Source organism: Pinus tabuliformis, chromosome J (assembly GCF_031772625.1).
Source record: "Pinus tabuliformis cultivar Carrire ecotype Pingquan chromosome J, CPIR1, whole genome shotgun sequence".
Lineage (NCBI taxonomy): Eukaryota > Viridiplantae > Streptophyta > Pinopsida > Pinales > Pinaceae > Pinus > Pinus tabuliformis.
This window is the reverse complement of record NC_142295.1, coordinates 89,072,657-89,086,371: the sequence shown is the minus strand read 5'-3', so window position 1 is coordinate 89,086,371 and position 13,715 is coordinate 89,072,657. Positions and strand designations below refer to the sequence as shown.

Here is a 13,715-nt window from a genome sequence, read left to right as displayed (position 1 = left end):
TCCCCCTACATCCTGTGAGATCCGCACCCCGCGGAACCTGAAGTCTGCGCACGCGCCTGCTCTCTGCCTATTCCGATCCCTGCGGACGGATCCGCAGAGGGCTCCTGCTTCTGGCTGCAGTCAGCTAGGGTTTGTTCTGCTGGCCCTCCATGGAGGAGCCGGCTCCCCCCCAGGGGTCTTCCTCCCCTTCTCCGCCTTCCGCCGCTGAAGCTTTCAGATCCTTGCTGGCCTCTCTGCCTAAGAAGAGAGTCGTGGAAGTTGCCAAGTTCGTGAAAAAGCTAGAAGATATCCCTGAGATCGCCCTCCCTCCTGATGGTCTGATTCAAGTAGCATTATATCTGGCTGATCGGGCTCTGGTCGATCAGTTTATATGTCTCTGGCCTTCCCCAAAATCAACAGAGAATTGGGTTGCTAGGAACTGGGCTCCACTGATAAAGAACAAGGTAACCTCTTACTTCCTTGGAAGAGGATATTTCTTATTTGAATTTACCGACAAAGAGGATAAGGATCTCATCTTCAGAAATGGCCCCTATTTCATGGGCCCTCAAGGGCTGTATCTAAACAAATGGACACCAGACTTCAATCCGGTGGTGGATGTGCCTTCTGTGGTCCCGGTGTGGGTAAGGCTCCCAAATCTTCTCGTCCATTGCTGGAATTGGGACTCTTTGAAACATATCGGAAACGCTCTCGGGAAATCCATAGACAAGGCTAACAACAAAGATCAGTACGACTGCGCCAGAATTTGTGTGGAGGTAGATCTAGAGGTCTAATTACCAGAGGCCATCAAAATAAGGGTAGGTCTGTGGACGCATGTTCAAAAATTAGACTATGAGCAGCTGACGTTCAAATGCTGGAAGTGCCAACTCTACGATCACTTTGCCAAAGATTTCCCAACCAAAGGGGTAGAAGAAAAAGGGAAATATGAAGGATGGAACCAGGCAAAAAGATCCAAAACTTCACTCAGGAAGAATGCTAACATTAATGCTAAAGTCCCCCAAGCGGGATCTGCTCAGAATCCACCCTTGGAAAGCCAAGGGAACAAATTTGAGATCCTTGGATCTGATATCATGAACATGCAAGAGACATAAATCCCGAAAGAAGTCTCTCCGACTAAATTCATAAGCGTACCAGAGAGATCCAAAGGGAAGTTGTCAGAAGAAGAAGAGGAAACTCAAGAGTCAGAGGAATCAGAGGAAGAAGGGGAGATAGGGGAATCACAGTCTAATCCTAGAAGATCTACAAGAGGAAGGATGTCAACAAAGGAAAAAAGAGATCAAGAGACATATAAAGACAAGCTTCAGGGCAGCCCGCCAACGCTAGAGAAACTCCTAGCTAAAACCCCGAAGATGAAGAGGATCCAAACCCAGAGCTCCAAGGGAGCTCACCACAGTGAAAATAAATGATCAAGATAGTCTCCTGGAATTGTAGGGGAATGGGCTCCAAAGCCAAGGAAGAAGCTATGAATAGTCTAGTAAGACTGGAAGCCCCGGACATTCTACTCATCCAGGAGACTAAATTGGAGGACTCAGTTTTCCTCCAAACAAGCAGAAAATTTTGGAAAAAAGACGGAGCAAAAGCAACCTCTGCCCGTGGAGCATCGGGAGGACTTGGGTCGCTCTGGAATCCAAATAAGTTCTCTCTAATCTTTGAGTCCCTGAATACCCATTGGATTTTGTTAAAACTACAGCACCTAGAATCTAAGGAAATTATTTGTCTGGTCAATGTATATGCTCCTAACAATGCAGGTGAAAAAAACTTATGCTGGGACTCCATCAAAAGTTTGGCAGATCTAGAAAACTTGGAGAACATTATCATAGCCGGAGACCTGAACCTCACCCTCCTCTCGTCAGAAAAAAGAGGAGGCAGCATTGTTAGAGATCCGGCAAGAGAATCAGTAGAAGATCTCATGCAGGATTGGGATCTGATAGATATTAAGCCGGCTACTGGCAAGTACACGTGGTCAAACAAAAGGGTTGGCCCGGGTCACATAGCGGCAAGACTGGACAGATTCTTGGTGCAAAGTTCCTTTCTGCTCCTTGGTTTAGAAGCCAGATCGCATATCCTCCACAACAGCATATCAGACCATAAGCCCATCAGCCTTGAGCTGTTGACCCCTAAGGACCTGGGGCCTATTCCTTTCAAATTCAGCTCCCTGTGGATCAAAGAAAAGGATTTTATGGAAAAGATCAGAGAGTGCTGGAAAAAGCCAGTCAATGGATCAACGTTTTTTGTGTGGGAGGAAAAACTCAGAAGAGTTAAAAACATGCTGAAAAATTGGGCCAAGACCCTACCAAACCCTGCAGCAGAAAGGAAAAAAATTCAAAGTGAGTTAGAAAGACAGCACCTGCATATTGAAACAGCTGAAATCACTAAGGATGAGTTGGAAAAGGAGGCCAAACTGCAACAAAGCTTCCACAAGGCCTGTCTGGCAGAGGAAGAATTCTGGAGGCTCAAGTCCAGGAGCCTCTGGCTCAAATCTGGAGATAGAAACTCCTCATTCTTCCACAAACAAGCCCAAGCCAGGAAAGGCCGCAACTCCATCAATGAAATAAAAGAAGACAACCACGTTTTGAAGGATTTTATCAGCATAAAAAAGGCAGCTACAGACCATTTTGAACAGCTGTATAGAGAAGAATCAGGAGTTGAATTCAACGCTGCCCTGTTGGACGCAGTCCCTAATATGATCACCTCTAAAATGAATCAGTCTCTTGAAGCCAAAATCATGCTAAAGGAAGTTAAGGAAGCCCTCTTTTCAATGGACCCGGACAAAGCCCCGGGGCCAGACGGTTTCACGCCCAGGTTTCTCCAGGTCTGTTGGCAGATTGTAGAGAAGGAATTCTACAAAATGATACATAAATCTCAAGATTGCCAAAAGATAGGTGGCTGTACAAACTCAGCCTTTCTCGCCCTCATTCCCAAAGAGAAAGGAGCAAACTCTTTCAGCAGATTTCGTCCAATTTCCCTATGCAATATTGGGTACAAAGTCATAACTAAAGTGATAGCCAACAGGTTGAAAAGGATCCTCCCCAAAATCATCCCGGACAATCAAGGTGGATTTATCCATGGCAGGAAATTGGTGGATAATTTCGTGCTGGTTCAAGAGGCGATCCATTCCAGTCTTCACCGAAAGGAAAAAGGTATGGTTGTCAAACTAGATCTTGCAAATGCTTTTGATCGTGTTAGACATAGCTTTTTGTTTGAGGTTTTGCAAAAAATGGGGTTCGGTCCAAGCTTTATCAAGTGGATTAGAGCCTGCATCTTGGAGCCATGGATAGCTCCATTGGTGAATGGAAGGGCAGCTGACTTCTTCAAAGCCACTAGAGGGCTGAGGCAGGGGTGCCCCCTGTCACCTCTTCTTTTTGTTCTTCAGGCCTCTGTTCTCAGTTTCTATCTACAACGAAAACAACAAGATCAAGACATAGTTGGCCTGTGTATAGCTAGAGGGGTCAAAAGCATCAATCACGCCCTCTTCGCGGATGACACTATTTTGCTGGGGGCCGCAACACCTCATTCAGCGTCCAAATTCAAGGAAGTCCTGGAAGAATATTGTAAGGTCTCGGGCAGTGTTCTAAACAACGCCAAATGCCACATCTACAGCTGGAACATTCCTGCCTCAACTGCGAGCTCCATTGCTCGCTGCCTGGGTTTTGCAATCTCAGTCTCATGGTCTTCTTTCAAGTACCTGGGATTGCCCATCTTTCATTCAAGGGCGTTGAGCAAAGATTGGCTGCCACAGTTAGACAAATTTAAACTAAAATTGCAGGCCTGGGGGTCCTCCTGGTTAAACATAGCAGGGAAATCAGTCCTCATAAAATCAGTGCTCAGCAGTCTTCCCCTATTTAAATTCTCAGTCCTATTGGCACCTGTAGGAATCATAAAAAAGATGGAGGACTTAATCAGAATTTTTTTCTGGAAGGGAGGTAAACAAAACGAGAAAATAATTTCTTTGGTAAATTGGGATACAGTCACCAGACCATTTCAGGAGGGAGGTTTGAATTTTAAAGATCTCAATGCCCAAAACTTAGCCATGGGAGCCAAAATAATTTGGAAAATCATAGCTCCAAATCCTGGCTGGGTGCAAATTGCGTTATGGAGAAAATACTTCAGAGGACCAAGGACTAGATGTCTAGATCAGCCCAAGAACAAATTCAACTCTCCTTTCAGCAAGTTCATCAGCAAAACCAGCTCGTTGATAAGGAATCATGCATTCTGGATTCCAGGCAACGGAAAGCGCATACATATTTGGAATGACAGCATCCTTAATAGACCCCCACTGGCAGAAGCAAGGAGCATGCCTGAATTGCAACGCTGGATGTCAGAAGCCAGCATAAATACATTGTGGGATCTTTCAACATGGGAGGAAAATGCGTGGTTGGGTTGGAAGCAGCTCGCAGTTCCTTCCTATCTACGCCCCGACCTGAATACACTAATCACACATTTGCATGGGCTCGCTCCATCTCAAAAAAACAAGCATGATGTGAGAGGCTGGGGAACAAGTCGAACAGGCTACTCAGTAGCCCAGGGCTACGCCAAATGCCTCGAGAGGCCCCACGTGCCTCCCAACCCTGCTCCCTGGATTGGCATTTGGAGAACTCCTTCAATCCCCAAGGTTGATCACTTCTGCTGGCTCCTCTGTCACCAGAAAATATTGACTGAAGACAGACTTCAGAAAAGGGGCTTCTATGGGCCGTCTAGATGCTCTCTATGTAAGGAAAATTCAGAATCTGCTCTCCACATCATGATTGAATGCACATTCGCAACCTCTATATGGCAGGAGCTCCTAGCCTCCTGGAATCATAAATTCACCTTCCCAACATCAGTCCCAGAATTATTTGCGAGTTGGATGACCAAATACCCAGGCTGTCCTCCAAAAAATAAAACAGTCAGATCAGCATGGAGTGCTTTACCAAAGTTCATCAGCTGGCAAGTATGGCTGGAAAGGAACCGAAGGATTTTTCGAAATAAGGAACAGGATTTCAGATTAGTGGCCAACGCAGCAAAATGCCAGCTAGTTGAGTGGCTGGAAGATAAAGGGGACGACACAAACTTAAACCAGCAGGACATAGAGCTAGGATCTGCTCTTAACTTCAAATTCCCAAAAGCAAACAGCTCTCCTTCTCCTTGCAAAGATTGGAAAATCAGAAAAAATGAACACGAATTCCAAATCTGGATGTCCAATCAAACCCTTCCATCTCTCTTCTTCGATGGGGCTGCTAAAGGGAACCCAGGTACTGCGGGAGCTGGAGGTATTATCATGAATCCAGACGGAACAGCTGTGCATAGATTCGCTTGGGGATTAGGTCACTCCACAAGCATTCAAGCGGAAGCGATGGCTCTCTTTCAAGGAACCAAATTCCTCAAGGAACTGGGCTGTAAGGAGGCAAATGTCTTTGGAGATTCCCAGGTGATCATCCAAGCCTTGGCGAACAATTCCAACTCAGCAGATCTGCAGCTTGCAAGGATAATTTCAAGGATCAAAGGTATGACAAAGTCCATGAAGCTGAAGTACTTCCATGTCTTGAGAACAAACAACAAAGAAGCAGACAGCGAGGCAAACAAGGCAGCTCAGCTAGACGTTGGTTCCCTTCTCAGAGACAACGAAATTCTTTGGGATCCAATTCCCTAAAGTGAAATGTTTTTTTGTCTCCTTCTTCATCAGTTTGTTTGTATCTTTCACCTTGGGAATTTAGCAGCAGAAACACACTTTGTTAAATGTAAAAAGAAGAGCCTGTTAAGAGTAGGTGGCATAGTTCGCTGGCTGAAAAGTCATGCAGTAAATCTACCCCACCTTTGTAACCGAATTTATGGCTTTTGGCCGCCCAATTAATGAAAGCTCATAACCGTTTCTGTGAAAAAAAAAAAAAAAAGCTCTATATTCACCCTTGACTACATTATTAGGAACTAGTCTACTAATCTCTTTGGTGAAGTACCTTGTGTGTAGGGAATCCTCCCATAGCCTTTTAGTAGGAGTTGGGCTTAAAAAGTGGGGACTTGTGCCGAGGTGACAGTGGGCACTTGTTCTGTGTGTGCCACCTATGTGTCTTGTGAGGACCTTAACAAGACCTCTAGTTGGGTGGTAATAGGCCCTTACACTGTTATCTAGCAAATTGTAGAAAATGCCTTCAAGTTGAACACCAACTTATATGGGCCTGATTGTTAATGTAGATCACCTGAAGCTCTGTAAGTTATTGATGATGGATGATGATGAAGAAGAGTTTGTCGCATTGATTCCATAAAAGTTAGTTGTTGAAGTTAGTATAGAGCAAGAACAAGACATAGTTCTATAGTGTAGGAAGTGGACACCAAGATAGGGCACACTGAAACTTTATTAAATTAGGTTGAAAACATGGTCATCCTAAGCCAGAAAATTGTACACCTTGGAGTAGATTCAAGCTTTAGCTGAGTTTTCCCAACCAATAGTGGAATTGTTAGAGATCAACTATTCATAAGTGACATTTGATTTTGAAAGAGTTAGAGTTTGACTAAGTCCATGATTGGAGTCTTGCTAACGGGTGGTTCATTCCTTGAATTTGTCTAAAGTATGGCATGTGGGTTTGGTCATGTTAGAGATAATGGAGGATATCCTAGAAAAGTTAATTGGTTCACGATACTTCAGGATAAGAATTAATTTCTATTTCTTAGGGTATGGTTCTAACTTCCCTAAAACCGTGTGTGCTATTTAATGTGTGATGTACATGGACAATGTAGAGCGTTCTGCATAGCTAGACTCTCCTGGTTCAGACTCTATGTCATAGAGCTAACTAGTTGATGTTTTTTATTAATTTAAACATCGCTTTTTAACATGGTATCAGAGAGTTAGGGTCGAGGAACCTATATGTTGAGTGAAGGATTTGCCTAGCGTGCCTGAGGCGAAATCGTAGCGTGGTTTGAGGGAAATCACGTCGATCCCACTGTGAGACTTCCCGCATTTTATTTTGGACGAACATTGCGAATCCATGTTGGATAATTGTGCCAACCGTCGTGAATCCGTGTTGGATAATCGCGCCGACCGTGCAAACAAAAAAAAGGAGTTGCGTCTTGGAGGTGGTGGCTGTCGAGAGAAGGCTGCGTGGAGGCCGAGGTCTGCCAAGAGAAGGCTACGACGACCCTATACATGGTTCCTCACAGGACTGCCATGGAGAGCGCACAGTGTGGTGGAGACTTGCTCAAAGGCCGCGTGGAGAGGACGCGTAGACTGCAAGGGATCAGCGAGTGCAAGAGGCTGTTGAAAATACCAGAAATCGGAGTCGCGGAGATCATTGATTTTTGTCTTTGACATAGATCTAGGGTAGATCTAACATATGTTTTTTTTTAATTGCTAAGATGAATAATCAAATGATTGAAGCATACTTGAATGAGCATAACAAGCTCGATGGCTCCAATTATGCGATGCAGACTCTGCTCGAAGTGCAGAGTGCTTGGATGATTTCAAATGGGGATGAGCAGAAGCCAACAGCTAGATCAGCATCAATCCCAGACTAGGAGAAGCGAGAAGGTAAAGCAAGGACGTTGCTGAAGATGTCAGTGAAAGACTGCATCATACCACATATCAAAGAATGTACATCAGCAAGCGAAATCTATGGAATTTTGAAGGATTTGTATGAGATCAGGAATACAAATCGTCTTCTATTCCTAAAGAGAAAGATCTTATCCCTGAAGATGGAGGAGAATGAAATAGTTGTTGCCTTCATAGCGAGGATCAAAGATCTGAAGAACAAATTGGCAGACATTGGTGAAACAGTTGCAGATACAGATCTAGTAACAATTACCATGAATGGTGTGACCGATGACTACCAAATGTTTATCATTGGGATAAATGCGAGAGAGAAAATCCCAAAGTTTGAAGAACTGACAGGAATATTAATGCAAGAAGAAGAAAGAAGATCGACTCTGAAGCCCCAGAGTGTCGATCTTGCGTTGATGGCGAAAAAGAACTTCTTCAAAGGAAAAGGAAATTCGCAACAGCAAAACAGAGGAAACTCACAAAAAAGACCAAATTAAACTCAAGGTATGCATCCAAATAGAAACAACTCTGTAATTAAATGTTTTTATTGCGGAAAAATTGGTCATATAGCTAAGGAGTGCAAGAAGAAGAAATATCATGAACAACAACAGACGTAGAAAAGACATTCAGGTCATCTCGCAAATGATAATCATGAGCAGAACTTCAGATTGTTCATGGTAGACTTTGATGAGAAAGTTGATGCAAACATCTGATATGTAGATTCGGGAGCATCCACACATATGACGAGAAACAAGAAATGGTTCAAAGATGTTAAAGAAATCAACAACGGAGCACAAATCTATCTTGGTGATGATAGAAGTCATCAGATCAAAGGGTGTGGAAAAATTTATGTCATTATACCTAATGGTACTGTAAGACAAATTCATAATGTCATGTATGTGCCTGGTGTAACAAAGAACTTGATTTCTGTATCCATGATTATAGATCAAGATCTCAAAGTTGAATTTTTTAAATCTAACTGTTATATTAAATATTTGGTAGATGTCATGAAGACCAACACCAGTTCGAGCTTTGACAGCAGCGAGTTTGACTACAGAAGAGTTGTGGCATCAGAGATTTGGTCATATCAACTACAATGATTTGTTGTTACTTCAGAAAAAGGAAATGGTAAGAGATCTTCCTATGTTAAAACAAGTGCATAATGATTGTGATGCTTGTACATTAGGAAAGATGCATAGAGAGGAATTCCTTGTTCGAGTAGAGAAGAAACATAGAGACATACTTGAATTAGTGCACACAGATCTTTGTGGACCCATGCAAACAAAGTCATTAGGAGGTGCACTGTATTTTTTACTGTTTATTGATGATTGCACAAAGTTTTCTTGGGTATATTTTTTGAGTAAGAAAAGTCACACATTTGAATACTTTAAGTAGTTCAGAAACATGATTGAAAAGCAAACAGGGAAGCATATAAAAATTCTCTACTCCGATCAAGGGGGAGAATACAGGAAGGATGAGCTTATCAAGTATTGTAAAGACCATGGGATATTACAGCAATTCACAGTACCCCATACTCCTCAGCAAAATGGAGTAACAGAAAGAAAGAACAAAACATTGGTGGAATGTGCTAGGAGCATGTTGAAAGGTAAGGATCTTTTGAATGGTTTTTGGGCTGAAGCATTGAATACTGCAGTTTATTTGAAAAATAGGAGTCCTACAAAGAGTCTTGAGTTTAAAACTCCTTATGAAGCATTATATGGATTTAAACCTGCAATAAAACATTTAAGAGTGTTTGGGTCTAAAGCATTTTCCCATATTCCAAAGGAAGACAGAAGAAAACTAGATTCAAAAGCCATCAGATGTACCTTTATAGGGTATTGTTCACAATATAAAGCTTATAGATTATTTAATCCCTCTACTCACAAGATTTTTGTTAGTAGAGATGTCATATTCCATGAGCAGGATCATGAAGAATATGATAAGCGCAATGAGGAATGGGATATTTCATTCTTGGTGGAAGAAAGTGAAGAAACAGGAAACAACCAGGATCAGCAGACAAAGGCAGAAGAAGAGAATTCAGATGCAGCAGTCAAGCCAAGTCCAGCAAAGGAAACTCAGAATAGGTCAGAAGCTACACCAACGCTCAGAAGATCAGGTAGGCAGACTCAATTGCCTGCTAGATACAGGGAAAATGCTTTTATAACTAGTATGATGAATGTTGTTGAACCTTTTAGTTATAAGGAAGAAAATGAATGTAGTGAATGGAAAACAGCTATGGAACAGGAATATGTATTTACAATCAGGAACAACACTTGGGAGCTGGTTGAACTTCCTAAAGGGAAACAAACCATAGGTTGTAAATGGTTGTATAAACCAAAGATTAATGCAGATGGAACCATAGATAAATTAAATGATAGATTGGTAGAAAAGGGGTATTCACAAAAATAAGGTATTGACTATGAAGAAACCTTTGCCCCTGTAACTAAACTAAATACCATCATAATGTTAATTGCTTTAACTACTAAGAAACATTGGATGATTCACCAACTAGATGTAAAGTCTGCTTTTTTAAATAGAGAACTAAAAGATGAGGTTTATTTAGAGCAACCTGAGGGGTTTGTCCAGAAAGGGAAAGAACATTTAGCCTGTAGATTAAAGAAAGCTCTTTATGGACTGAAGCAAGCACCCAGGCCCTGGTATGAAAAGATTGATTCCATTTTCTGCAACTTGGCTACAACAGAAGTAAAAACGACCCTAATTTGTATACCATGAAAGATGAACAGGGTGTTGGAAATAGCAACAAGAAATGCTAAAAATAGCATTGCAATAAATAGCATTTCAGATACCAGTGTTGGACATAGCAACAAGGAATGAAAAATGGAAATGTTAAAAATAGTTTTGCTATAAATAACATTTCGGGATAGATTCCAATTTTAGTTAGTCCTTGACCTAAAATTAAGAAGTAAAATTCGAATTTGATCTTAGCAGTTGTTTGTAAAATAATTAATTAATTCATCTTGAGTTAATTAGTTATAGAAAATCAAACATGAATTCTATGTGAAGACATGCAACAGTTTCTCCATTGATTGAGGAAGTTATCCCTTGATTAAAGGAGACCAGGATGAGTTGTACTTTGAATTGTAATTAGTTAGTTCAGTTAACTGAGTTAAGTCCAGTTAGATTAGTTCAAATAGTTTGTTGAACTAATTGTGAGTTCAGTTAGTTAATGCATGCATGCATGTAACTGCTGCATTTCAGATAACTGAATATTCTCTCATAAATAACTCATGCATGTCGGTTCAGTCAGAGACCCAGTTGAGATCAGAGGATAGGACATTGTACTATTAGTTGGAGGATTTTTCCTATATAGGAAACTCATCCATGCAGAAGGAATTATCTCCTTCAGGATTGCGCAGTTATTTCAGAGGTCAGTGTTGTGTGTGAGGTGAGAATCACACAGGTTGCAGTTGGAGGACCTAGGAGAAACTGCGCAAGGAAATAGGAGGCTTGGAGGGAAGAAGCCTTTGATTGTCTATGAGTAGCAGAGGGATTGTATTGAGAGCTGGATAGCTTGTGAGCTAAAGCTTTGTGTAATCCATACATATTTCCACTTGTATGATAATACAGAGATCGAGGTTTTTTAGCTAAGGCTTTCCCCAGAGTATTCTTTTGTGTTCATGTGTGATTGCTTTCTCATTCTCTGTTATATGTGTTCTATTTGATCTTGGTCAAAATCAATTAAGCTTCCGCAAGTTTGTTTGTAGAAGTAGATCAAGTATTTTGCTTTAGTATATTGCATTATTAGGTGATCTACAATGGGAAATTCTACAAGGTATCGGAGCAAAGGTGATCAAAGTGAAGAACAATATACAAAGAAGGGAGAAGGGAGAAGTTTCAAGTTCCTGATTATAGAATTCGAATTCTTATCACATCTCAAATTTCACCAATGGCATTCAACAGTTTAAGACTCGAATATGCCCTTGATGGTAGCTCGAATTATATAGCCTAGAAGGATTGCATGGAAGCAGTATCAGAGGACAATGGTCTAAAGGACTTCATTGATCAAGAAGTCCCCAAGCCGGTAGTAGCTAATGCTACAGAATTGGAAGAATGGAAGAAATGTGTGGCTAAAGTGAGGAGAATCCTTCTGGAGGGAGTTCGAGACCACATAGTCTCAAGTCTCCATGGGAAGGAGACACCGTTTCAATGTGGAAAACATTGAAATATCTATATCAGAACAACAACGATCAGAGGAAGTTGGCACTGAAAGACAAGCTTCGGAAAACCAAGTGTGAAAAGGGCGACACGATCTCTACATATCTGAACAAGCTCACCATCTACAGGGATGAGCTTGGAAGTGTAGGGATCACGATAGCCAATGATGACATGGTGAGTCTTGTTCTCCTCGGTCTTCCTAAGAGCTGGCATAGCTACCAAGACTCGGTAAATGGAAGAGAGAAATTGCCAGATTGGGAACGACTTTGGTAGCATCTGATGCAGGAGGAGATAAGAAGAAGCAGCAGAGATGGTTCTTCATCCAAGGAGGATGAAGAAAACTGCGCCTTATCGAGTAAGGCAAAGAAAGGGAAGGAGAAGGATTCTCATCCCAAATCGAGTTCTTCCCATGGTGGGAAGAAGTTTGACAAATCTAAAGTGTGATGCTTTCATTGTCATGAGGTGGGCCATTTTGCAACAAATTGTCAATTGAAGAAATCCAAGACGGGATCCAACGAAGGTTTTGAATGTGAGGCATTGGCCTCACAGTTCGAGTTGGATTTCACCCTCTTCGCATGCATGGTTTCATCCATGGTGGGATGTGGTTGGTTTCTTGATAGTGGAGCTTCATTCCACATGACCAGCGATAAGAGTTTGTTCAGTACCTTGGAGGAGAAAGATCTCCAGATACTCATAGCGATGGGTAATGATGAAAAGTATAGTGTCTCAAGAGTAGGCACAATTGTTTTTCAAAGGGAGCATGGAGCTCGCATTACCTTGATAGAAGTGAAGTATGTGCCAGGACTGAGGAAAAACTTGGTATCAATCGCAATGCTCGAAGACAAAGGCTATGATGTAGTCTTCAGTAAGGGAAAGGTTTTCCTTAGACACATCACCACGAGACAGGTGAAGTAGATCGATTCACAAGTCAAGAACCTGTATGCTCTTGAGGTTCAAGATGCATGCAAAGCCTTGAGGAGCAAGGCAACTAATGGAGACTTGGTGGTTGAGAGAGATAGTACATTACCTCTCAACATGCAACACTAGAAGAAGTCTTAGACAATTGTGGAGGAGCCACAATTGGTGAAGAAGCTTCAAGAGGTTGTGGAACAGCCACAACTAGAGAAGCTGTGAGGAGACCGAGTGGAAGCATCCACTCATGCAAAGACCTCCAGTAGGGGAAAATTTCGAGCCAAGTGGGCAGAGGGATCACATGCATCCATACCTCGAGGTCGGAAGTGGGGCAATGTGGAGTGACAGCCCCAAGAACGCTGAAATAGGGGCAGGATCCTTGAGGTACCCAGCCTCTTTGATTTTAGACCTTGTTACAAGAGCCCCGTCAAGGAGTAGCAGGACTGGCTGAGTTGGTAGAGGCAGATGTGGATGGAGCGGCAGAGAGAGCTACAGTGCAGGAATCCCAAGATAGTGCAGAGCTAGTAGGCTGCAATAATGTGAGAGGCACAGGAGTGTTGCACCAGTGCAGGATGGCACAAAGAGGTGTGCAACGGTGCGAGATGCATGGAGTGTTGCAATAGCTCAAAGGTCACAGAGGGAGCACTTGTCAGCGGCATAGGGAGCTTCAGCATCAGAGGGTGTTTCTTGCCCAACAAGGAGGTCAGATGAGAGATTTTTTGTTTCTAGAGTTACTGGAGCAACAACACTTGGGAGAAGTGTTGCATGCAGAACATTCCAAAGGTTCAGGATCGGGTTCGAGTTGAATGCCTTTCTTGTTGAGAGGGAGTGTTAGAAATAGCAACAAGAAATGCTAAAAATAGCATTTCTATAAATAGCATTTCAGGTACCAGCGTTGGACATAGCAACAAGGAATGAAAAATGGAAATGCTAAAAATAGCTTTGCTATAAATAGCATTTCGGGAGAGATTCCAATTTTAGTTAGTTCCTGAACTAAAATTGAGAAGTAAAATTTGAATTTGATCTTAGCAGCTCTTTGTAAAATAATTAATTAATTCATCTTGAGTTAATTAGTTGTAGAAAATCAAACATGAAGTCTATGTGAAGACATGCAACAGTTTCT

At 42.1% G+C, this 13,715-nt stretch overlaps 1 protein-coding gene across 1 annotated transcript; it reads left to right on the top strand.

Moving 5' to 3' along the window:
* Positions 1 to 1,432: 1,432 nt before the first annotated feature.
* LOC149225655 (uncharacterized) lies at positions 1,433 to 5,626 on the top strand. Its single transcript, XM_089379980.1, has 2 exons — positions 1,433 to 2,809; positions 3,371 to 5,626. Exons 1-2 carry the CDS (start codon positions 1,433 to 1,435, stop codon positions 5,624 to 5,626), a joined length of 3,633 nt encoding a protein of 1,210 aa, XP_089236106.1.
* The last annotated feature ends 8,089 nt before the right edge of the window (positions 5,627 to 13,715 follow it).